This window comes from Phyllostomus discolor, chromosome 4, assembly GCF_004126475.2.
Source record: "Phyllostomus discolor isolate MPI-MPIP mPhyDis1 chromosome 4, mPhyDis1.pri.v3, whole genome shotgun sequence".
Lineage (NCBI taxonomy): Eukaryota > Metazoa > Chordata > Mammalia > Chiroptera > Phyllostomidae > Phyllostomus > Phyllostomus discolor.
Window position 1 is genome coordinate 36,436,281 of NC_040906.2, and position 24,328 is coordinate 36,460,608.

Sequence of the window (24,328 nt, forward strand, 5' to 3'; positions counted from 1 at the left end):
ACTTTTTGTGCCAGATTTGTTTGCAGTTGGCAAATAAGAAATTATATCTCTTTTAAAAGGTATATAACAAAAATAATTCATTTTACCCTATGAATCATCATAAAATACTAGTTTAAAAATTTTGGAGTTAAATTACAAATTACTATAATTTGTAAGAGCAGTTTGGGAGAATTCTTACTTTTTATCCTAAAGTAAATTAATTAAATAGTGTTTTCCATTTATTTGTTTGATGAAAGTGCAGATTTATTTCAAAGACATGTTTATTGAACGCTGTTCTGGAGATATAGCAGTGAACAACACCCCTGCCCTCGAAAATCCTTTTTTTTTCATGTGAAGAAAACAGACAGTATAAAACAAAAATATGAAACAAATTATAAAACAAAATATGTGGTAGGCTAGATAGTGATAAATACTATGGAGAAAAATGCAGCAGGAAGAGGTTAGCATTTTCCAGGTGAGAGGTGGTGTCTGTTTAAATAAGATAGCCAGAAAAGGCTTCCATGATGAGCTCATTTTAGGCAAAGACCTGAAGATGTTTTTCCTGGGAAAGAAAAAAATACTGAATCTAAAACTCAATAAAAAAAACAGGTGTTAGACTGTAGACACTATTTAAACATTACAGTTCAGAAACAAATTATATTTTGGATTAAGCAAGGTATTTAAAAGTAGTACAGTGCTAAATATGCCTTCTTTGAGGCTGTGGATTTCCATTTGTGATCTCTGTTCTGTTTTCCTGCAGGATGTCCCAGTGGTACGAACTTCAGCAGCTTGACCCCAAATTCCTGGAGCAGGTTCACCAGCTCTATGATGACTGTTTTCCCATGGAAATCAGACAGTACCTGGCACAGTGGCTAGAAAAGCAAGACTGGTAAGAAAAACTCACTTGACAGAGGCTGAAGTTTCTCTGTGCTTTTAAAATAACTTGTTGATTAAGTGACTTGGAGCCACATTGACTAGATGAATCTCATCAATGGCCATTGGGATTATCTGTTACAGAAAAGAGTGTTGATTTAAAAAATGGCATGTGTCGCCCTGGCTGGCGTAGCTCAGTGGATGGAGTGCGGGCTGGGAACCAAAGTGTCCCAGGTTCGATTCCCAGTCAGGGTACATGCCTGGGTTGCAGGCCATAACCCCCAGCAACCGCACATTGATGTTTCTCTCTCTCTTCCCTTCTCTCTCTCTCTCTCTCTCTCTCTCTCTCTCTCTCTCTCTCTCTCTCTCTCTCTCTCTCCCTTCCCTCTCTAAAAATAATTAAATAAAATCTTTTAAAAAAATGGCATGTGTCTCTACAAAGCCAAATACATTAGTCATTAAGCCCTTTTATGTAGTTTTGTTGATTTAATTGTGATACATACTCTTTGGATAAGTTAGATAATGCTAACGCCAATTATTTTTCCAGTTAGGATCCAGGCAAGAGAAAGAAATAAGTTAAAAGAAATAATTAAAGCTAAGTTATGGTAAAATATTGATTACAAAGATGAAGAGGTAATAATATACGGGAACTAGCTCTTAAAACTGATATATGTGCTATTAAGTTAATTGTTTGCTAATTGCAATATTTTTAATGTTCCGAAAGTATTTGACATAAAACACGAAGTCCCCTATTGACCTTTCCCTTCCAGAGATAATCACTATTAACAGTTTTGTGCACAGTGTTGGCATTCTAGAATTTTTCACGCAAGTATATGTAATAGAAATACTGTGCGAACTGCTGCTAAAAGCAATGTCAATTTCAAAAGAAGGAAAAAATCTACAAAAACACTTGAAATTTCTTTTAATAATTTCAGCATGGAAAACAATGATTATTTTGTCTGTTTAAAATAGTACCTAAGAAGGTGAAGGGATTAGCCAAGGAACATGTATGCATAATCCCCAGACACAGATCACCATGTGGCAGTGGCCAGAGGGAAGGGGGCTATGGAGATTGGGTGGAGGTGGGCAAAGGTGGAGAAATGGGGACGTCTGTAACAGTGACAACATAAAAATAAAGTTAAAAAAATAAAATAGTAGCTACATGAAATGTGTCGATTTTAAATCTAGGGAACATGCTGCCAATGACGTTTCATTTGCTACCATCCGTTTCCATGACCTCCTGTCACAGCTGGATGATCAATACAGCCGCTTTTCTTTGGAAAATAACTTTCTGTTACAGCATAACATAAGGAAAAGCAAGCGTAATCTTCAGGTATGACCTGCTTCTTTGTGTTTTAGTTGGAATGTTCCCATGTTTGCGTAAGAGTTTTTTATTCAACAAATAGTATTGAGCACACTCTCACTGATATTTAGAAAAGTTGGAGACTATAAACACACTCCCTTTATGTGGCGAATATTTTATAACATAAATAAAATGTCATTTCATATTGTGAACACATAAGGGATTTTTAGGTTCAAGTGTATCACTTCTTAGGCATCAGTAATCCTGAGGAAAATGTGATGTTATAAACTTGTTTTACTAAAAGTTGTCAATATTTAAAACAAAGAAAACAGGTTATATTTTCAGAGCATTGAGCTGTAGTAACATGTCAAAGCTCAAAGAAACTTGAGTGATGAGTCCAGCTTAAGTCTTTGGTGTACAGATGGAGAATACGTCCAGAAAGCTTTGACATCCCTAAAGCCCAATAGTGCATTGGTGAAGTGGAATGGGAACCTGCCCCCGCAACCAGTCCCCAACTCCTTGCCTTGCTTCTGGTAGAGTTGCCATGCAAGAGAAGGTCAAAGGGAGTTCCAGGCAGGAAAGAATGTGCTGCAAAGTTTTGGGATTACTTCAAAAGTACTCCCAGTGTTCTTTAAGTCTGGCTACCATATTTATTCTGGTATTAATGGAACTTTCTTATTTTAATGGAGGTGAACACTGTTGTTTTGTTTCATACAACACAACCAAACTGTTCGACTTAGGAATTAGAAGCTTGTTTTTTCTCTGTGAAGGTATATAGGATTTTATAATACCAATGAATGGGGAAGTCAGATTAACTTGACAAAAATTTGTTCTCCTATAGACTTTGCTTGAATATACCTGTTATAAAAAGCCATGATTGCCAGTGTTTTGCAAACTAGGTTTTCCAAGAACACTGAAAAACTGAGAATATCTTTGGTCTAATCCAAAACAGGCTAGAAGTTAAGTTAATTGAGAAATATCATGAATAATTTTTGTATCATTTGTATGGACTCAGTATCCTAACAAAAGATAATTAGTATTTCGTTCTCTGAAAATATATTATAAAAAACACTTAAAATAAATTATCTGTTGATTACCAAAAAAAAAAAAGATAATTGGACTCAAGAACAATAGGAATTAAAGAAAAATATTATAGAAACCACATATAAAAATACTTGGTTTTAAAATCAAAAAGTAATTGAAGTACCTGAACTTAATTGGGCAGTTAGAGCAGTTTTGATCATAATTTGTGAAAAGAATATTTTGATTTTACTAAAAATAATGTAGGTAGAATTTAATAAATGCGAGGCAGAGTTTCTCAGTAAATATGAACAAGTTCATTTCAATTTATAATATATAATGGTTTAAACTTTCTGATAGTTAATCTAGTTTTGTTCTAACAACCCATATATAGGATAATTTTCAAGAAGACCCCATACTGATGTCTATGATCATCTATAAATGTCTGAAGGAGGAAAGAAAAATTCTGGAAAATGCCAGGAGATTCAGTCAGGTATTTTTGTTTTCTAATTGAACACTGAAGATAAAAATAAAATGTGTTTATTTATCCAACAAATGTTATTGAGGTCCTGTTCAAGGCAATGGTGAGGAGTCCTCTGATTTTATAGTCCCAAGAAGTGGAGAAAATCAGAAATAGAGATTTTATAGACCCAGGTTTCATGAAAGGACGCTAATATAATGGAAATCAATCTAATGGAGACAATGAATAAACACGATTTTTTCCAATAGTAATAATTGCTATGAAGCAGAATACTGTGTGGAGAGTCACGGAGCATCTGGGGGGTGGGGTTCTTTCTTTATATCAGGGTCAGAAACTTCTATGAGGTGTTGGAGCAGGAAAGGAGGCAGGCAGGCAGGCAGGCAGGCAGTGGGCCCTCGCCGCAGACCAAGGGCTGGGAGGTGGGAGTGCGCACCGTGGAGGTAGGCAGAAGTGGACGGATTCAGGTTATGTTTTGGACATGCTGCCAGTAGGGCTTATTCTGAAGGATCAGACGTGAGAGTGAGGGGAACTATAAGATCAAGGATGGCTCTAATTTGTGACATGGGTTACTTGGAGATATTGTTTACTGGGCTGCAGAAGACAATGGGAAAGAGGCAGCGTTTTTGCAGGGTACAGCAGGTTTTTGGAGGAGAACAGGTTGATGGGAAAATCAAGAGCTTGTTTTAAATAGGATTGTAGTACTTGCTAAATTTCGAAGACATCCAAACAGTGAATGAGGCAGTTGTACTGACACAAGATTTTTTATCATGATTTGCTAAATCTAATACAGATCTTCCTGGTGATCAGGTTCTAGCAGTTTTTTGAAGTTGGCATAGTACTTACTCATTCCCTTCTTGAGTGCTGGGGTGGCGGGAACAATCTAGCAGTCAGACAGTTGTGAAACCACTGTATGGGTCGTTCTGGCCGAGATACTTCCAGTAAGCAGCGGAGCATGCTGGAGTACACAGTGGAGTCTGTCCTGTGTGCAGTTCACTAACAAATGACTAACAAAGGGGACTGTGAGGTGGGAGGGAGAGAGAGTAAGAGAGAGAATTTAAGCAATAGTGAATGCCATTCTACCTGCACTTCCTGAGCATGTGCCTAGTCTTTGTGAATCTGCCTGCTCGCCAGGCATTTTGTTCCTGTCTCTCTGTCACATAGAACACACCTTGCTGCACAAAGCGTTTAAAGATAAGTGTTATTTTCTCTAAACTCAAGCTGACTTATCTGACTGGTACCTAGCCTAGTGAACAAAAGTGTGTGTCAGTGTTGGAGGAAAAACTGACCCTATTGCCTTCTTTGAGAGAGACGGTATGCCTGCCTTTGCAGGCACCTGAGAGATTTACAGCAAGAGATTTTCTTTTTTAAACAGATTTTTAAAAAATTTATTTTACTTTTCAAAAGATTTTATTTATTTATTTTTAGAGAGGTGAAGGGAGGGAGAAAGAGAGTGAGAGAAACATCAATGTGTGGTTGCCTCTTGCACACCCCCTAATGAGGACCTGGCCGGCAACCCAGGCATATGCTGACTGGCAATCGAACTGGTGACCCTTTGATTCACTCAATCCCCTGAGCCACACCAACCAGGGCAGGAAATTTTTATTATGTGGGATTTTCATCTTAATAGCACTGTGTGATGAATCAACTGTCCACCTTGGCACCCAGGTGTTTCTCTCCTCATGTTTGGTCCTGAGGCCCAGAGTTGGCATCGAGAGGCAGAGGAGATGACTCCTCTCGCAGATCAGCCCCATCTGCCGGATGTGCTTTGGGTCTTGAATGCTTGTCAGCTTTGGAGAGGTTCATTTTAAGCCTCTCAGAGGACACCTGAATTATCCGTGAATACCTTTGAGGAAGTTTAGTTGACTTCCCAGCTGAGAACAAGAGAAGCAAGGCCATCTTGAGGTTTGAGGGAAGGTTCTGGATGTCTAGGGGTGTCTGGGAAGTGGGAAAAGCACAGTAGGTGCCTTCTTTCCAAAGTACTCAACTGACTACTGTCTGAGAAATTTAGAATTATTTCTTTGCCATTTCCCCTCTTGTTGAACTGATTGCATTTTAATAATATATCTTCTATGCATACTGATTATATGTATATAGTGAATGATGTGATGTATTTTCTTCCAAATCTAGTTTAGGGACCAGAGGAGTAATGAGACTATAGATGAAACAAGAGTGTCCATAAATTGATAATTATTAAAACCATGTGTATAATACATAGGGATTCAAGAAATTCAATATATAGGAATTCAATAAATTCAAGTGAAAACATGAAAAATTCATAGCCAGTTTAGAGCACTTAAAGAGCATAGAATTGTATAGAAATGTTGGGATAGGAAGTACTATTTCCATTATTTTGATTTTAATAGAAGAACTCTTGGAAAATACATTTAAGAGAATACAAGTGTGGGCAAAAGTAGGTCTATAGTTGTGAACAGTTTATTCTTGTATTATTATTTATTATTGTATTTTTTACTCTTTTTTTTTTAAGATTTTTATTTATTTATTTTTACAGAGGGAAGGGAGGGAGAAAGAGAGAGAGAGAGAAGCATCAATGTGCGGTTGCTGGGGGCCATGGCCTGTAACCCAGGCATGTACCCTGACTGGGAATCGAACCTGTGACTTTGGTTACCAGACCACGCTCAATCCACTGAGCTATGCCAGGCAGGGCATGTATTTTTATTCTTATTATTAATCTACCTTTGCCCAGCCCCATATTACATTATATACAGGTGCTTCTTATCAGGGAATAAATGCTTTGTCTGCTGTCATTATTACACACTAAGCATTCTTTTTTCCCCTCTTTCTTGTGGTGAAAGAGCTAGTTATATGTATAAATAAAATCTAGGTCCATAGGGTTTACCAAAAGGGATTGTGATCTTTTCTTTCAGGTAAAGTGGATCTAGGCTTCCCTTCACCATTCCATCTTTGTGGCCGTGGGTAACAATAGAATTATCGTATGCTGAGTGCTTATGTTTTAGGCCCTCTGCTAGTTCTTTATATACATTTCATTTGAATAAATGTTTTCAAAACTATTGTTGAAGGTAGATATTCTTATTCCTATTTTACAGATGAGAAAACCAAGGTTTAGAGGTCAGATACTTTGCTCAAGGCCACAGAATTAATGTGGTTTGGAATTTAAACCTGGAATTGTCTGACTCTAAAGGCCATTCATTGGAGAGGTCACTAAAACCTCTTTCCAGTTTTCTGATCTATGAGATGGGACAGGAGGGCATTCTGACTGGGACTTCCAACAGCATTAGGTGCCCGTCTCATATCCCCTGACCTGGAGAGCTGCTCGTTCAGTTGAAAAGCACAGCCTCCCTGAGTAGAAGAGTTTTCTTTTGCCAGGGGTGTGTAAGTAACCAAGTTCTAATCAAAACCCTCCAGACAAGGTCTCTGAAGGTGTAAGTGTGAAATGAGAAAATAAGAGTAGAGGATGGCTAAGGTCCCTTCCAACTTTAACGTTTGATGTTACTGTGGTTTCCTGATGTTTCCTGGTTTGTCAGTGAGTTGAAAAGTTAAAGACTCGGCCTGGAAGTAGTATCAGAGTCAAAAGTATAGAGTAGTCGTAGTGATACTATTGTTATTTTTTAAGTGCATAATGGTAAGCAGCCACTTAACAGGTGGGAGTGGGGTGGAGGGATGGAGGGGGTAGTGACAGGAAGGAGTAAGAATACTGAAGGGTTTTAGTAACTTGGATGGACTATTGCTTAAATTTGAAGCAGGAAGATTTTTATACCTCTGCTTCAATCGCCAGATTTTTCCACTAAACATCTCCTCTTGTGACAGCAGGAAGGGAATGCAGTTGATGAAATACAGCTGCATTCTTATAGCCATGATTGTTTATACCCCTGTTTACTGAACTAACCTTTGATAGTTTAGGGAGGAGTGCAAGGAAGTCGGGATCCTATAACGGGTGAAGTGTCCCAGCTGTTAGCAGGGACCGCAGGACACAGTGTCCACGTCCAGCCAGCTTAGAAATGGACAACTTCCAAGATTTCCCTGCAGAGGCAGGAAGCCTTATTGGAGCTGCTAAGGTGATGGCTCATTCTGAAGCCCCAGAGCAGCCACATTTGTCACTGAGTGACACATGGCACCCGGGGATACCAGTCCTTTTCATTACTTCTAGTATACACTTTACGTTGTATTATAGATTTGAGTTTGTGCTATTGCAGAGTGTATAAAATGAAGGAAAACTATAAATGTTTTCTATAAACAAAGAATAACTTTGATTTACTTAAACCTAATAAAGATAGAACAAAAAAAGAAAATTATAGACCAATTTTACTTATAAATATCAATGTAAAAATAAGAATCATAATTAAATACCATATTTAAAAAATAATATATCATGACCAAGTATAATTTGATCTTGAGACTACAAGGATAGATTGTAATTGGGTAATTCGTTAATGTATTTCATTATTTAAAAAGATATAGAGAGAAAAAGCATAAAAGCATATATTCATCTCCATCGATGCTGAAAAGGTTTGACAAAATCCAGTACCCATCCCTGATTAAAAAAAAAACAACATTCAGTAAAATAGGAACTGATGGATAGCTTTTTAACCCATTAAAATATATATATATGTCTCAGTTTTAGATATAGTACCTTACTTAATTGGGAAAACATCATAGAACCACCACAAGGATGTCCACTATTGCCACTGCTATTTAGCACTATATTGGTGGTATTGGCCAATGCAGTTAGACAAAAGAAAAGAAGCAGAAGAATTAAAAACATCAGCCCTGGCCAGGTGGCTCTGTTGGGTCCCATATACCAACAGGTTGTGGGTTCAATCCCTGTCAGGGCATGTATAGAGGCAACTGATGAACATTTTTCTCTCACATAAACGTTTGTCTCTCTCTCAAATCAATAAACATATCCTTTGGTGAGGATTAAAAACAAATACACAAACAAAAATCTCAACATCATAAACATTGGTTCTACCTGAGTTAATTCATATTTTAATGTGATCCCAATAAAAATAACAAATTGTCTTCTGGAGTTATACAAATTGATTGAGATTCATATGAGAAATAAACATGTAAGAATAGCAAGGAAACTCGTGAAAAGGCAGAGTGATGAGATGGGACTACCCCCACTAGATATACTATCAACACTCCATAATTAGACATTGTTTACGGGGTTCAAGCTTATAGAAAGACCAGGAGAAAAAGAGAAAACCTAGGTACATGTGGAAATTGATTTGATAAAGGTAGAAACTCAAAGCACTGGGGAAAATAGGAACTTTTCATTAAATATTAATACAAATGGATAGCCAATTGGAAAAAAGTTGAAACTGGACCCATACTTCACATTAAACGTAAAAATAAATTTTAGGCCTTGGCTGGTGTAGCTCAGTGGATTGAGTGCGGGCTGCAAACCAAAGCATCACAGGTTCAATTCCCAGTCAGGGCACATGCCTGGGTTGCAGGCCACGGCCTCCAGCAACCACACATTGATATTTCTCTCTCTCTCTCTTTCTTCCTCCCTTCCCTCTAAAAATAAATAAATAAAATCTTTAAAATAAATAAATAAATAAATAAATAAATAAATTTTAGCTGTTAAGATTGCTAAATGTAAAAATAATGAAACCATGCAAGTGCTTGGGAGAAAATGGGTGAACTTTTTAATAATCTGTCAGTAGAGAAAGGCTTTCTAATATGGAGGAAAATCCAGGTATAAAAAGAGAAAAGACTGATAAATCTGAATGTATAAAAATACCTACCCACATAGAATCTGTGCTGGGAATCAGGTAAGATAGGTTGATGGGCACAGTTTTTGGCATGGGAGGCTTCAACTGTAAACAAAATTAAAATTTTCTGGAGTCTAATCTCTAGGAGAACAGGGCCTGTCTTGTCTTCCACTCTGCCACTTGGGCCTAGGACATTGCCTGACCTTGACTTAGTACCTATAAGTGTATGCTACATGAATAAATTAAGGAACACCATATGTAATAAACAAATAGGTACTGCTGTGTTTAAGTCTTCTGATTAACAAGAATTGAGGACTAAATACTTCTAGTGAGTCTGGGCTGATATTCATTACAGCAGATATTCATCAAAGCCCTTTACATCAGGGCTGTTAGCTTCTGAACCACCTGGGACCTTGTCAAAATGGGGTTTCTGATTTAGTCATCAGATTAGGGCCCAGGCTTCTGCATTTCCAACAAGCTCTCAGGTGACAAAATGTTGCTACTCTGGGGACCACACTGAACCGCAAGGCTTTAGACAAATAAGTACGCGGTTAATAAGAATCTTGTCTACAGAATTTGAGGAACCCTGAGATAAATTCCTATGTGGTGCCAAGCAGCTGTGTGAATTAATGGAAAATTTCAGAAGTACTGTTTGTTTATTTTAGACATGAACTGAGCCTAGTCTTTCTGTAGTGTTAACAGTTTGCCAGCATTTTCCAAGGCCTTGAGAACACAGTTGTTTCTTACACTCATGTGGGAAGCCTGTGTAGGGAGGTTTTGGGAGGGCTCAGAGGTAGTGGGGGACACAGGGTACAGGCTTGACTTTGGAGTGTTACCAGCAGGTAAATACGTCAGAGGAAAAGATGACTGTTAACCATTCACCTCCCCTGACAGGCTGAGTCGGGGAATATTCAGAGCACTGTGATGTTAGACAAACAGAAGGAACTTGACAGCAGAGTCAGAAATGTGAAGGACAAAGTTATGGTGAGTACTGAGTGAATGTATACATTTATTCTGTGATTTTTTATAGAAGAAAAATAGTTTCAGGTGATCCAGTGTAAATGTAGTAACTGATTTCAGTTCTCTAAATAGATGAGAAGAAACATTAACTGAAGTCCCAGACCTTAAGGAAACAAATTGGTAAAACCAATGAGTAGACAGACTTTTGTAACTTCCGGTTGTAACTTCCAAACATTGAGCATAAGCTCAGCGTTCATTGCTCAGTTGAGCAATGTTTGTTTCCTCCGTGTGGTATCGTGTTGTAACTGTTGACTTTGTCCCATCACTCAGTAAACTAGATGTTACTCCTTTAAGTAGCCCTTTATGTCTCCGCCTCTCAAACTGCAGTGTTCCTGGGGATTACACAGAGCCGTAGGAAAAACGTGGTGCATCCTCCTCAAGCACCTGTTTTTTTTCTAAGACTTGGAGGGGGAATAAAATCATTTCATTGAAAGAAACTTGGGTACAGTTCCAATTAGAATAAAACATCCACAATAATTTTAAGATAAATTTGCAAGACAGTTTATGGAAGCAGAGGGCTGCTTTAGTGCCTTTGGTGGAATTCGTTCACTCCCCTCCACTGGTAGAGCTATTTGGGGGCAAAAGATAAGGAAATTTGCTTTATACCAGGCCAGTGTTTGTGGAAAAGGCCTAGGAGAGGGCTGCGACCTCCCATGGGTCTCTGGGTCACACCAGCATGGCCTTGACTTGATGCTTCAGGCAGCCTCTTTCCAGACTCCAGATTCTTTGGAGCAGCTTTATCTTGCAGCTTCCGAGGGAACCACTTCATTAAAGTAGAAATCAGTGGGCCCGGTCCAGAAATAGCCATATAGATTTCTTTTCTAAATAAAGTTGTTACATATTTATTAGTGAAATAGAAATTATTTAATGAATATGACTAGGATTATGCAAGTCTAGTCCATCTTTGAAGGAACGGGATTATTACCATGGTTTTCTTACAGTAATTTTTTCTCTTAAAGTTTTGAAAGCTGATCAGTTGCAAACCTTTTTGTGTCTTTATTTGTAGTGTATAGAGCATGAAATCAAGACCCTAGAAGATTTACAAGATGAATATGACTTTAAATGCAAAACCTCGCAGAACAGAGGTAAGTTAATATTTAATGCAGTGCTCATTGGCTATAATTTTTTCTGTCTACATTAGAAAACAAAGACCAATATGCTTTCATACTTGGCAGATATTTTGACATTGAATTGTTAGTCTTGGCTTCTTGCAGACCCAGGGTTTCTTAACTTCAGTACTATTAACATTTTGGGCCAGGTAATTTGCTACGCACTATGGGATGTTTAACAGCATCTCTGACTTCTGCCCACCAGATGGCAGTAGAACTATCCCCTTATCCTCAGTGGTGCCCTGGGTGGCTTGTTTTCTGTTACTCACTTTACCTATTGTGTTTAGCCCATGGCTTGACAGAGACTGATAGGAATGTGGATTTCCTATGCCCTAGTGCTTAAAGCTCCTTCAAACATTCCAGCTCCGTGTGTACACTTTGAAAGTAACATTCAACATTTTTCTCACGTTTTAAATCAGTTTAGCTCTAGTCTGGTGTTGCTTGTTCTTAATGATTATAGCAACTGAAAATAACCTACAGGTGCACATTGTTTAGAACATGTAGGGTGCTGCTGTAGCCCTAGCAGTCATTGGGATGATAGTATGGTTAATATTGGAGAATAAAGGGGAGATAGATGGTGATGGAAGGAGACTCGACTTGGGGTAGTGAACATACAGTACAGCATACAGATAATGTGTTATTGAATTGTACCCCTGAAACCCTTATAATTTTATTAACCAATGTCACCCCAATAAATTCAATAAGAGTATTGGGGAGATTATTGGTATGACTTGGGTTAAAACTATGAGAGAAAGGAACCTCAATTACTGTTATTTTTTAATTGCCTACTTCTCTTTCAAAGCTGCGGATTTGCTTTGCTTTTCTATCTGACATTTTGAATTTGCCACTTAGATTCATTGAGATCATATTTTGACAATGACTTTAGAACCACACAGTACTGTTTCTAGTTTACATGGGTCGTGAAAACAGGTGCTTTGTTTTAGTGTGTCCAGTTTTTATACTTAGGATTTTTTTTCTTGCTTTGTTCAAGAAAGGCTGAAGAAGACCCAACTTTGAGCTATCACCAGATAATGTCTGGATCATATGTCTCCTAAATGCATGTGAATCTTGGCCTTCGTTCACCTTGTCTTCTTTCACTTTTATGTTTATCCATCGTCTCTCCCAACAGAACATGAAACCAATGGTGTGGCAAAGAATGATCAGAAACAAGAACAGATGTTACTCCAGAAGATGTATTTAATGCTTGACAATAAGAGAAAGGTAGTGATTCACTTTCCAGAAGAACATACTTGCTTTTGTCACAGACTGTAAATAATGGACTTGAAGTTTAGAATAGGGGAAAAATTATCACAACCACTTGACTTTGAGCTTCAGTTGAGTTGAAAGGATATTTGTCTTACTTTAAAATAATCCTTTAAAATTCACTGATTCAATGTCAATTTATTTTACTTTGTTTCTGCCTCTCCCTGTAGGAAGTAGTTCACAAAATAATAGACTTGTTGAATGCCTCTGAACTCACCCAGAAAGCCCTGATTAATGATGAACTGGTAGAATGGAAGCGGAGGCAGCAGAGCGCCTGTATTGGGGGGCCACCCAACGCTTGCCTCGATCAGCTGCAGAACTGGTAAGGCTCTCCAAAGTGGAAAATCGGCAGTTGACTGGATGACCATATAAAAGTGCACATTTAAGCTACATTAGTTGAATGGATCTGTCAGAACGTTAGCTTGGAATTTGACTCAGTCCAGCTTCTTCTTGCCCTGGAAACACTCATTTGGAAAGCCCAGCGTTATTCATGGCTGTGGTTGTGTTCAGCCATGTTCTACTTGATTAAGAGCATTCCTCTCCCTGCTATACCTGTACCAAGGGATGTGTCATTTGTGCCAAAACACCAGTGTCATGGTTGTCACGTAACACATTTAGCAACTTGAATCCTAATGTTTTATTAAAAACAAAATAGCTGGAAGCATTTTCCAGGATTACATGAAATAACATTTTGTCATGAGTCATTCATTCAGTCATCCATTCAGAAAATACTTATGAAATGCTGTGTGCCAGGCGCCGGGCTAGGACATGGGGACACAAGGATGAGCGCTTCTTGGGCCTTGCCAGTAAGGAGCTCTCAGTGTGGAGACAGGAGATAGACATGCTAATAATTCTGTGCAGCAAAATGTTGCCAGCACTCTAAAAAACATCTGTCCAGAGTTTTGTCTGAGGAGGACAAAGGAAGGGGTCACTGGGAAAGGTTTCCAAGAGGAAACGGACTGGTACAGGGCTCTTGAGAACAGATAGGAGTTCATGTCGACCGGAGAGGAGAACAGCGTTGACAGAGGCACAGAGCGAGGAGCCGCAGGGCATGAGCGGGGCCTGCAGCACTGCACATTGGGTGGCTGGAGAATAGGGTACCTGGGGGGCAGAAGGAACTCAGAGCTGGCAAGAGGCTGGAGCCTGATTGTGGAGGTTCTCACACCATACCAGGAACGGGCTTTATTCAGTGGGCACCGGTGGGCCAGGCACGCTTCTTAATTAAGTAGAGGCTCATTTCTCTGATTTTTGATTTAGAGAGGTCGTTCTGGCATTAGGAAGGCTAGAATAGAGACAAAGAGGCCAGCGGGGCTACTGTAAGTACATTCATGTGGCCCAGGGGAGGGCGGCCAGAGCACGTGGGACAGAAGAGGGAGAATCCTAGTGGATTTGAGGGGATGGTGGCCTGGAACAGTTCCCAGGGGCCCAAGGACCGACCAGAGATCTCATAAGGTGATTTTCTGCATTGCTGTTTTTTAAATCACAATTCATATTCAGTCATTTATTTTTATTCTGTGAATTGCCTGTCCATATCATTAAACTTGCTGTGGGTCAGAACAGAGCTGCCCAACTGAGCGCACCCTGTGTGCCTTGAGCTGCTCCCTCCAGAGCCCAGGGAGGCCCGGGGCTGGTTGAAACCCACTAGTGATCGCTTTAGGACATAAGGAGCCTCTCCCAGAGACACAACTGCCCTCCAGAAGGCCCCACTGCACTGTACAAGGATTGTCGTTTTCTGATGTGCCAATACAAAGTAAAATCAGGAAGCACTGGGTTTGAACCCCTCTGGAACTCGCCTACCCGACACCATCCCGCCTTCTCATTTCGTGGCTAAGGCTGCACTCTCCATGCTTGGAACTGGACTCAGGGAATGAGTCCAGAAAGCGAAGATGTTTTCCATGGGGAGCTTTTCTTCTGTCATTACTCCAGGCAACTAAAACGAGACTTTCACATCCTGACTTGGCTCAGAGGCTACATCACCTTTGGCAGTTAGTTCACTGTGAGGAAGGAGGAAACTGGAAGCAATTGCTGTTTCCTCCTTGGTTTGTATTTTGAGTGTTTAGATGGAGCATATTGCCTTCTTCCAGTTCAGTGAAATGAGAACCTTTGTTTCCTCCTCTCCTACTAACCTGGGCTTAACAGCCCTTGTGCGTGGCTTCCATGGCCTCCAGGCTGCCCTGTCCTCGCTGTCCTGAAGTAAAATCTACAGCAGCCTCCTTACTGTCTCCTGCATCACCTCTGATGGCATCTACCTTGTTGCATCCCCTACCTCTCTCCCCTCCTCTTGGTCCTCTGTTTTTAAATCCCAATTATCCTATAGGTCAGTTGAAGTCACAGATCCCCCTAGAAGCCCCCACCCCAACCCATCTTGTTATTTAAGTCCTTCTTAAGCAGATGTTTGTGATCTGGGCTGTGTAATTGCAGTTCTAATTGGACAGCACATGTTAATTTTTTCTCCCCAAATAACAACTTCTTAATACCAAGGCAAACCTCGTTGTCCATCTCTGCCCGCAGTATGGAGTGCACCTACGTAGATAACGGAGCGTGTTGCTGGCTTCTGTGATTCCCTTTAATCCAGGCTGCTTTGGGACTGTTTCTGTTTGAGACCCCTGTGTCTTGTACCTTCCCAGGTTCACCATAGTTGCGGAGAGTCTGCAGCAGGTTCGCCAGCAGCTTAAAAAGCTTGAAGAATTGGAACAGAAGTATACCTATGACCACGACCCCATCACAAAAAACAAGCAAGCATTATGGGACCGCACCTTCAACCTTTTCCAACAGCTCATTCAGAGGTAACTAAAGGGAAATTTATTTGCACCTTCTGCAACTATTGTACCCAAAGGAAAATTGTGTGGTAATTCTGATAGTTAAGAAGGGTTTAATGGGTTATATAAACTTTTTTGTGGCCAATCAGCTCTTCCTGAATTCTTCATTTATGCTGAGGGCCCTTCATTTTGTGGCACCTAGAGTGGGAGCTAGGAAATTTTACTCCTTTTCTGTCCCTTCATAGCTGGTCTATGCTGAGACAGTGACATCTAATCTCATATTTGTCCTGTCCCTCCATGGCCTCTCCTTTTTTCAGGCTCTCAAATCTTGTCTCCCGAACTCTTACATAGTAGCCTCCCCCATGGTCCCCTTCTCAGCCCTCCCTCCCTAGTCCCTATGCCCTGGTGCTGCATTCAGCCTGGTTTTTTGTCACCTGCTAATCCAAGTGGAGTCCCTCAGCTGGACACTATGCCACACTCCCAATGCTTGGTCCTCAGAGGCCACTGCAGCGGTGGCTTCCACACCCCATGTCCAGGCAGTCTTGACCTCCTGCCCACCCTGTGCGTTCACTTCTCCACGCCTCTCCTAACAATACATCCTCCGCCCGAGAGCCTTCTTCTCTTGTCCTTGTTTTCAAAATTGTATCATCCTGAAAGTTTCTGCTTTTATTTCATTATGAAATCTTCCCACAGTTCCCAGACAGATGTTATCCCCTCCCCAGACCTGCACAGTTCATTCTTTATTCCTGTCCCGTTCTGGGTTCTGTTATGTAGTTGTCTACCTATTTCTATGTATTATAAATCAGAAAGTCCTGGAAGACAGTGGCATGCCTTTGTTATCCATTCTCCCCTGCCAGGGCCTTGCCAACGGTAGGTGTCCCAAATGTGTGGAGTTGAGAGATGGCACCGAGTAGAAGAGGGGAGTTCATATTGCAGCAGTTATTATTTTTTATGCTAACTTGATATAATAAAAATGTCTCTAATTCCCTGAAGCTGATATACATCCAGAATGCCTAGGTGTTGGATTTTGAAATAATCAAGGACATTTACTTAGGTTTTAGAATGCAAATTTGACTTTTTTAATGAAAATTAATGTCTGGAAATGATTATTAGATAATAAATATTACTGAACAATTTCACTAGAAAAAATTTTCCAAAGGATATTAAAATTTTAGTTCCAAATTATGGTAGAAAGCATGGCTTATTTTCAACTTTAATAACATTTTTTGTTTTATTTTTAAATTGAGATAGAATGAGTATGTAGCATCGTATTAGTTTAGAGGTACAACACAATGACTCGATGCTTGTGTACATTGGGAGATGACAATGACAGTAAGTCTTGTCACCAAATTTGGCTCTTAACATAGATTTGTGAATGAACACAAAGCAACGACAGGTTTTCACTGTGGGAGAGTTTCATAGGCCACTGTAATTACTCTGATTTTGTTGGGTACAAATTTAGTGAGGTTTTCTTTACTGATTGGAAAACCTCACTTTATCCAACTTGTTAGAATCTTTCAAAACTATTTTTTTAGCTTGTGCCCTATGACCCCCTTTCCTGTTTAGTGGGAATAATTTTTTGCTGCCTCAACCTTATTGGAAATGCTTATTTACACTTTGCTGGGAATTTATAGCTCATTTGTGGTGGAGAGACAGCCTTGCATGCCAACTCATCCTCAGAGGCCATTGGTCTTGAAGACTGGGGTCCAGTTCACCGTGAAGTTGAGGTAAGAAAGAAAAGCCGTTAACCCCTATGCCTCCTATCACGGAGTTTGCACCCCGAACTTCTTTCACAGCACTGTTATGTAGGGCACATAGAGGAAGGAATTTTGTAGTAGGCATTTTATTATGAATTCTTATTTAGAATATCTAAAAGTCAGTCTTTTCACACTAGAACTCTATTAGATACATGCGTACACACATGCACCTGCTTTTTTTTCCAGTTGTAAATGTGATGCATGTTCATTATAAAATGAATTCATATTGCAGAGCTGCATATAATAGTGAGTAAAAGTTCCCAGCAGCTTCATTTCCTTTTGAGCATAAATTTGTGGCCTGAGCTTTCTATGCCCCCAAAACTATAGGCAGTGTGTGTGCATGTAGGCCTACGACACATACATTTTTCTGATGAGTGGGTTCATAGCTTTCATCAGATTTTCAAAGTTATCTGTGACCTAAACAGACATCTGCGGACCACTGTGGTAAACAACCTGTGTCAGTTCTCCCAGAGTTTTATCCATGTCTATATAAATATATGAATGAATATATTTGTGTGTGTTTATATATACACACAAATATATATGACATGCAATATTTTATTTTTAAGAACTAGGATTCTGCTAGTTATATTGTTTTGCAGCCTGTTTTTCTCCTTGGTAATAAACTGTAGAAATGTTTCCACGTGAGAACATGTGGCCACATTCCTCTCACTGTTCCTTCACAGATGAGCAGCTGGACTTTGAAGGGTGTCACCTGCCTTCCGAGTTGGCCCTGGTCCCATATTCGGGGTGCTGCTCAGTTAGGTCCATGGGTGCTGCTTCCTGGCTACTGGTGTTAGAGTGCCACACTCCAGCAGCTCGAGGTCCAGCACTCACAGCCACAGCTGGAAGGGGCACCAGAAATCTAATCCCATGGGTCCCATACACCAAATGGGGTGGACCGAGACCAGAGCTCCTTCCCAAGGCCTCTAGCTCAGCAGAGCAGACACACCTTCAGTCCCAGCCCAGCATGATTATAGATGAGACCCGCATTTTCCTGATTATAGGTGATAGCTTTCATTTTCTCCCAACAAGACAAAACATTAATACAAGTTTTAGTAGAAGTAATGTTTGCTATATTTTACCCAGTTACCCATATAACTGGCCCAAAATAGAAATTTTGGTACAGCCCAATGTAGGGAGGTGGGAATGTAAATTCAGTGCTGTTCTCTACGAGAATTTCAAGCTATAGTTTTGCCTTGGTAATTACACAGCTAAGAATTTACCCTACAAATACACTTCTAAAACATCCACGTAGTAATGTAAGGAGGTCAAGTCCATTGTTTGTAATAACCCAAAACTAGAGAAGATGGGGGTTATTGAAATGTTTATTGACAGGAAATTGGCATAATAAATAAATTGTAATACATAGTTTTTAAAAGTAATGATGATTTTTGTTTTTCTTTCCAGACTGTTGGTGAAACTGCAAGAGCTGAATTATAATTTGAAAGTCAAAGTTTTATTTGATAAGTAAGTTACCTTTAATATTATCTAAGATACACGTGCTGTTCAAATGCTGGTTTTGTTAACCAATCACAGACTGAAGCACCAGGCCTATTTGCAAGGGATCCCAGCAGGTTTTAATTGGTAGCTCCTGTTCTAAATCTTGGGCACTTCCTCTAGAACTGGTAATAACAATCCCTGCCTTTTTAGGCTATATAGGAACAAAAGAATGAGTGTGTTTTATGCATATGAGCTTGTAGTGATCAAGTCTCAAAGCACCGCCCTGCCTCCTAGGCCAGCCCCAGAGGGGGCGCCCTTCCCTGATCCCATGGGAAGCTGCAATTCTGCAGCCACGTGTGATGTTGTTTTTGGAATGAAGTTGACAGCATTTTGAGGGGCCTGTGTGGAGTCCGCTGGATTCACCCTTGTCTCTTCTGGGCAGCAGGGACCCAGAAAAGGGCAGGCAGGATCTCTCACGGGGTCTAAGTGGCGCAGCCATCCCATTGTGCCCTTAGACCCTGGAATAGCACTGACCTGGCCACTTACGTTAGGAACAAGATGGCTTCCCCCTTCCTTGATATATTTAATGCTTTTGTTGGTGTGTATAGCACACTGGATTTTCAAAACCATTCACAATAATCCAAATAATTTTCCTCTGGCTTTTTCCTGTTCTCACCCCTGTAACAATAGTCTTCCTCATAGCACAGTTTGTGCCTTTGTCTTTTCCTGCCATCATCTTTGGTTCCTCTATAAACTTTTGCTGCATAAAAAATTGCCCCCAAATTTAGTGACTTAAAACTCAAAAACTTATTTTTCTTATGATCTGTGGGCTGTAGGTGGTCTTGCTCTGGGCTAGCTTGGTTGTTGCCCAGGTTGTCTAGTGTGGTCTCATGACATATCTGAGGTCTCAGCTGGGATAACTGGGATCTCCAGGGGCCTCTCAAAGGCTGGGCATTTCCACATAGTGACACGTTCCAGGTGGGTAAGAGCAGCTGCGTGCTAATCCTGCTGGGCTAGACTTGGAACTTGTACAGCACCACTCCCATCTATTCTTTTGGTGAAAGCAAGTCGAAGTCACCTGAGGTTCAAGGATCAGGGCAGTACACCTGTCTCTTTAAGGGAGGAGCTGCAAAGACTCTGGGGCCCCTGCAGTTTACTGCACTCTGCTCTAGCTCAGTGTCTATTTCAGTTTGGCTGTGCTCTTTGTCTTTTTTGGTTCTTCCAGCCCTGACTTTTCTTCTTAGTTTTGACAAGGCAGCTTTGCATCATACTGTTCCTTTGATTTTAAATTCTTTTTTTTTTTTCACCCAGGGGAAAATGAGTCACTCTCCTAGCTAATGGTGACTGTCATTCACAAAAATGTTGAATTTCTAGTTTAGACAGGAAAGAAAGCTGTGAGCACTAATTTCACTCATTTCACTGTGAGCGCTGATGATTTCTAATCTGTGCCTACACCTAACAGATACTTCATCTGCTTGGAATGTGACATAGTAGTCACTGAATTTATATAGGATGCCCGGTCTCTCAAGATTTTAACCTCAGATTTAAAATTTTAACTTGGCAGTTTTCCCAAATAATTGACTATTCTGTTACTTTCATGAAAGCATCAAAAAAAAAAAAAGGAATAAAAATAAGGGTTAAGCTGTCACATTGGAAGTTCCTGTCAGTTTTATAAGAGCCGAGCAGGGCTTCTGCTGAATCCTCAGTACTTGGCACAGTGCTTCGTGCAAAGTGAGCGCACCATAAGTAGTGATAATGGAAGCTTACATTTTTTGAGGGTGTGCCAGGTACTCTTTTTACGCATTCGCTAGTTTACTGCTCACAATATCTTGTGTGTCTGGTGCTGTTTGCACGTTGTGCAAATGAGAAATGTGAGGCCCAGATAATTTATTATCCAGCAGCACTTGGCAGAGCGGGTGTTGGGAATGAATGAATAAATGAAAGGGCAGAAAACCCACAGCTACAGATTTATTTTTTTATTGACCTTGATTTATACTTGTACTTTTATACTGTTATTAAAAGGCTCATTTCAAAATTTAAATGCATGTATATGATTTTATATATGCATATTTTTTTTTTTGCAGAGATGTGAATGAAAGAAATACAGTAAAAGGGTATGTAGAGTATTTTGTACTATATTTTACTGTCATCTTTGTTTGTTTAATAGTTTCAAACCTTTTAAGTGTTTCTGCCCCTTTTTGCCTAGGTTCAGAAAATTCAACATTTTGGGCACACACACGAAAGTGATGAACATGGAAGAGTCCACCAATGGAAGTCTGGCGGCAGAATTTCGACACTTGGTAGGGAGACCAGTTTCCCCCTTTAAGCTGTGTCTCGTTCATTAGGACCTTTGACGATAGAGCGGCACTCTGTGCGCTGTGGGATGTGGAGGGTGTCCCGGGAGAAGACTGTCACCGTCTATGTGTGTGGCTGGTGACTTCACCAGCACTTGGGGAACCTCTCAGTCCCTTATCCCGGGACTGTTCACTCCATTTTCTTCTGTTTCTCTCCCAAAGATACTCTTCCGGGGCGCAGTGATCTCAGCATAGTATTCACATAGGATCTCAGTATTTGTATCCACAAATCAGTGCACATGTAAATTATCTGCACTTGATGCCTCCATGACCTCAATGATCACTCGCTCTAGGCGCTTGCAATTTCCTCAAAGGTTGTTATTGCTCCCGTGTCCTGGTTGTTCCTTCTCCCCAGTCCATGGATGGCAGAGCCCAGGGTCTCTCCTCAACCCCTTCCTCACATTCATCTTCCTGGTGGTCTCCACAACTACTGCTGCTACCACTTTGTCTCCATGGGAATAGGGCCCACCCCACTGGGCGGTAGACACCGAGCAGGGGAGTTGCCTGCCTCTGTGAAAAGCCTGGATGCCAGTTCTGAGGATGTGTTGGTGCTAAGCCCTGTGTGTTCTCAGGGCTGGAGCCCACAGGGAGATTCAAGGCACCCTTTATAGTGGCAGCCATCCTGTGAACTAGCAAGCTCAGCCAGGAAGCTAGACCTTGTATGAGAGCCTCAGTCCAAACTCGAGTCTGAGGCTGTCCAGAGCTGCTCTCAGGACTCTTAAGTTGTTCCCTTGAAAACTCAAGGATTGATGTCACCGAGGTCCTTTTGAGGGTAGTCTTAGCTGGCCTGGATTTGCTGGGCCTATCCTGGAAGACTGCCAGTGGAAGGTGGGGGCACAGGAGAAGCTGTGCCCTGAGCTTGGGGAGCATAAAACAGCTAAGGAAGGAGATGGGGGATCATTCAGGAAAAGTTTGCACATGGGAAGGGAGCAAGATGCAATTTGGGGGATCCTTCTAAACTCAGGTGTTCGAGTGATGTCAGGCTGCTGGGGAAAGGTGCTTACGCAGGTGAGCCCACACAAGGGTCGTCTTAACATTTGTTCTGCATTCTGAAAATAATTTCACATTCTTCACGCTAAGTCCTGACTTTTGTTTGATTTGTAAATGAAAATAGCAATTTTGAAGATTGTGTGGTTTACTGAGATGGTTTCTTGTTTTATAGCAACTGAAGGAACAGAAGAATGCTGGCAACAGAACCAATGAGGTGAGAGTCTGTCTCTAATCAGGAGGTGTGTCCAGTGTGGTTGGCTCAGTACCCCGGTGGCTCCAGACTCCTCACACAGGCATTCAGACCCAGCAGCAGAGAGCAGAGAACAGGGGACTTGGTGTGTTTGTAATAGCAGTAAAAACACTCTTCACTCATGCTTTATGGTTTTGCACACAAATTGACTAGAGCCTCACAGACAGCTCAGTGGAGCGGGTAAGGTGTGTGCTTCTGTGAATTACTCACGGCTTACAGGTGAAGACATTGAATCACAGGAGGTCTGCAGGCTTTAGCTAGGGGTGCAGAGGGATTACTGTCAGAGGAACTAGAGGCTAGTTTTTCTGACTGCCATGCAGAAAACCAAGTGTACCAAGAAGGTTGTCCTGCCCTTCCTTGCACTCCCTACCCCGGGACGTGGTCCCTCTGTTCGTTTCTTTTTTAGAGCTAGATCCCTGAGGAGTTATGTCTGAGATGCATTCAAAAATGAACTATGGACAGGGACAGAATAGAGTCTGCAGTTGTTTTGGTTTGGAATGGTATAGTGTACCATCCTTCCTCACCACAACCAGTGGAGGTCGTGGGGAACAGGGGCACAGGCACTGGCCTGGGCCGTGCCGACATGCCGCTGTCTGGCCCTGGTTCGGACATTTACTACTTTTGTGACCTCATTTAGTGTCCTCTCCTGTAAGCAGGGGTAGCGGCTGCACTTCTCTAGTTCTAAGTTGCTGTGATGCTCGCATGAGCTTATGTGTAGGAAGGCTCTTGGAAAACAGTAACAGTTCCACCCTAGTCAAGGTACTTTATGACCCTCCAGGCTAATGCAAATCGAATTTGCACCAGCCGGAGGTGTGCAGCCAACACCTGGGGGGGCCTGGAGGCAGAGCGGAACTGAGGGCCAGGAAGGCTTAGGTCACATAGATAAACCACTTAGGAGTTGCTCTTTCCTTATCGACATTTCTCTCCCTTAATCTGTAATCCTTGTCATAATTTCAGAAATCTTATTTTTGAGAGAACACCAAGATATTTGCAATAATCAAATGAAATTTGGGATAGATGATGAAAAATTGAAGTCTTTTTCTGAACTTCAGCTGGTTGGGCTCAGACTTTCTGTAGCCTGTTGTAGTGCTTATTAGACTCTTGAAAGTTACAGGATTTGTGAATGAACTGTTCTGTTCCTTTCCCCCTTTTTTTCTTTTAAGGGCCCTCTCATTGTTACTGAAGAGCTTCACTCCCTTAGTTTTGAAACCCAGTTATGCCAGCCTGGTTTGGTCATTGACCTTGAGGTAAGACTTACATGATCCAGATGTGGAAAACTTTATTTATTTTTACTTTTAACTGTTACATGTATTTTTATTTCTTAATATTTGCTTTAGAGATATTTACCTAATTGGTAAACAGATGATCTTTCCCAGCTAATACTATCTTAATTTAATGATTCATGAAGCTAGATAATTGAATTAACCTTCAAATCCTATACTCTAAGTGTTTCGGTTGAGCTATCCTATGTTAGTTTTTATATGAAGCATTGAGACATTTCTTAACTGAAAGATGTATCAAAAACAAACAATGAACAAAAGAAGATAACTTTACATTTTTAATTTTCAAGTATAAAATAGATGCGCATTCACAAATAATCCCTTGCCTAGTTTTGAGGCTGCACAGTGATCTCAAGCTGATATATCTGTGATTCAGAGGATTTCAAGGTCTTTGTCATCTTTTAGACTACCTCTCTGCCCGTCGTGGTGATCTCCAACGTCAGCCAGCTCCCGAGTGGTTGGGCCTCTATCTTGTGGTACAACATGCTGATGACAGAGCCCAGGGTATGGACAACACATCTACTTTTGTACTGGGGGGTGGGGGTAACCAATGACCCCATGCTTTTGCATAAGAAATGACTCTAGCTTTTGCATATCCAAGAGAGCCCCTAAGGGCCAGATGTTGAGGGACAAGTGGCATAATTCAAGTGCATTGCCAAGGATCGTGAGTAATTCTGGAAAAGTGAAATGTGGGTATGTGTTTCATATGAGAATTATAATTTTCCTTCTGTGTGAATAAACACAGGCAATA

At 40.7% G+C, this 24,328-nt stretch overlaps 1 protein-coding gene across 2 annotated transcripts in view; it reads left to right on the forward strand.

Moving 5' to 3' along the window:
* The window catches only part of STAT1 (signal transducer and activator of transcription 1), a 39,697-nt gene that overhangs the window by 2,699 nt on the left and 12,670 nt on the right, over window positions 1–24,328 (forward strand). For both annotated transcript variants that reach the window (XM_028508999.2, XM_028509000.2), the window contains exons 2-16: window positions 740–868; window positions 2,041–2,185; window positions 3,570–3,668; window positions 10,247–10,336; window positions 11,379–11,457; window positions 12,611–12,702; window positions 12,915–13,066; window positions 15,372–15,530; window positions 17,138–17,230; window positions 18,671–18,730; window positions 20,788–20,817; window positions 20,910–21,003; window positions 22,220–22,261; window positions 23,461–23,544; window positions 23,983–24,081. In XM_028508999.2, coding sequence (XP_028364800.1) covers window positions 741–868; window positions 2,041–2,185; window positions 3,570–3,668; window positions 10,247–10,336; window positions 11,379–11,457; window positions 12,611–12,702; window positions 12,915–13,066; window positions 15,372–15,530; window positions 17,138–17,230; window positions 18,671–18,730; window positions 20,788–20,817; window positions 20,910–21,003; window positions 22,220–22,261; window positions 23,461–23,544; window positions 23,983–24,081 — 1,446 coding nt within the window. In that variant the 5' untranslated portion in view covers window position 740. The remainder of the gene's footprint in view (window positions 1–739; window positions 869–2,040; window positions 2,186–3,569; window positions 3,669–10,246; window positions 10,337–11,378; window positions 11,458–12,610; window positions 12,703–12,914; window positions 13,067–15,371; window positions 15,531–17,137; window positions 17,231–18,670; window positions 18,731–20,787; window positions 20,818–20,909; window positions 21,004–22,219; window positions 22,262–23,460; window positions 23,545–23,982; window positions 24,082–24,328) is intronic.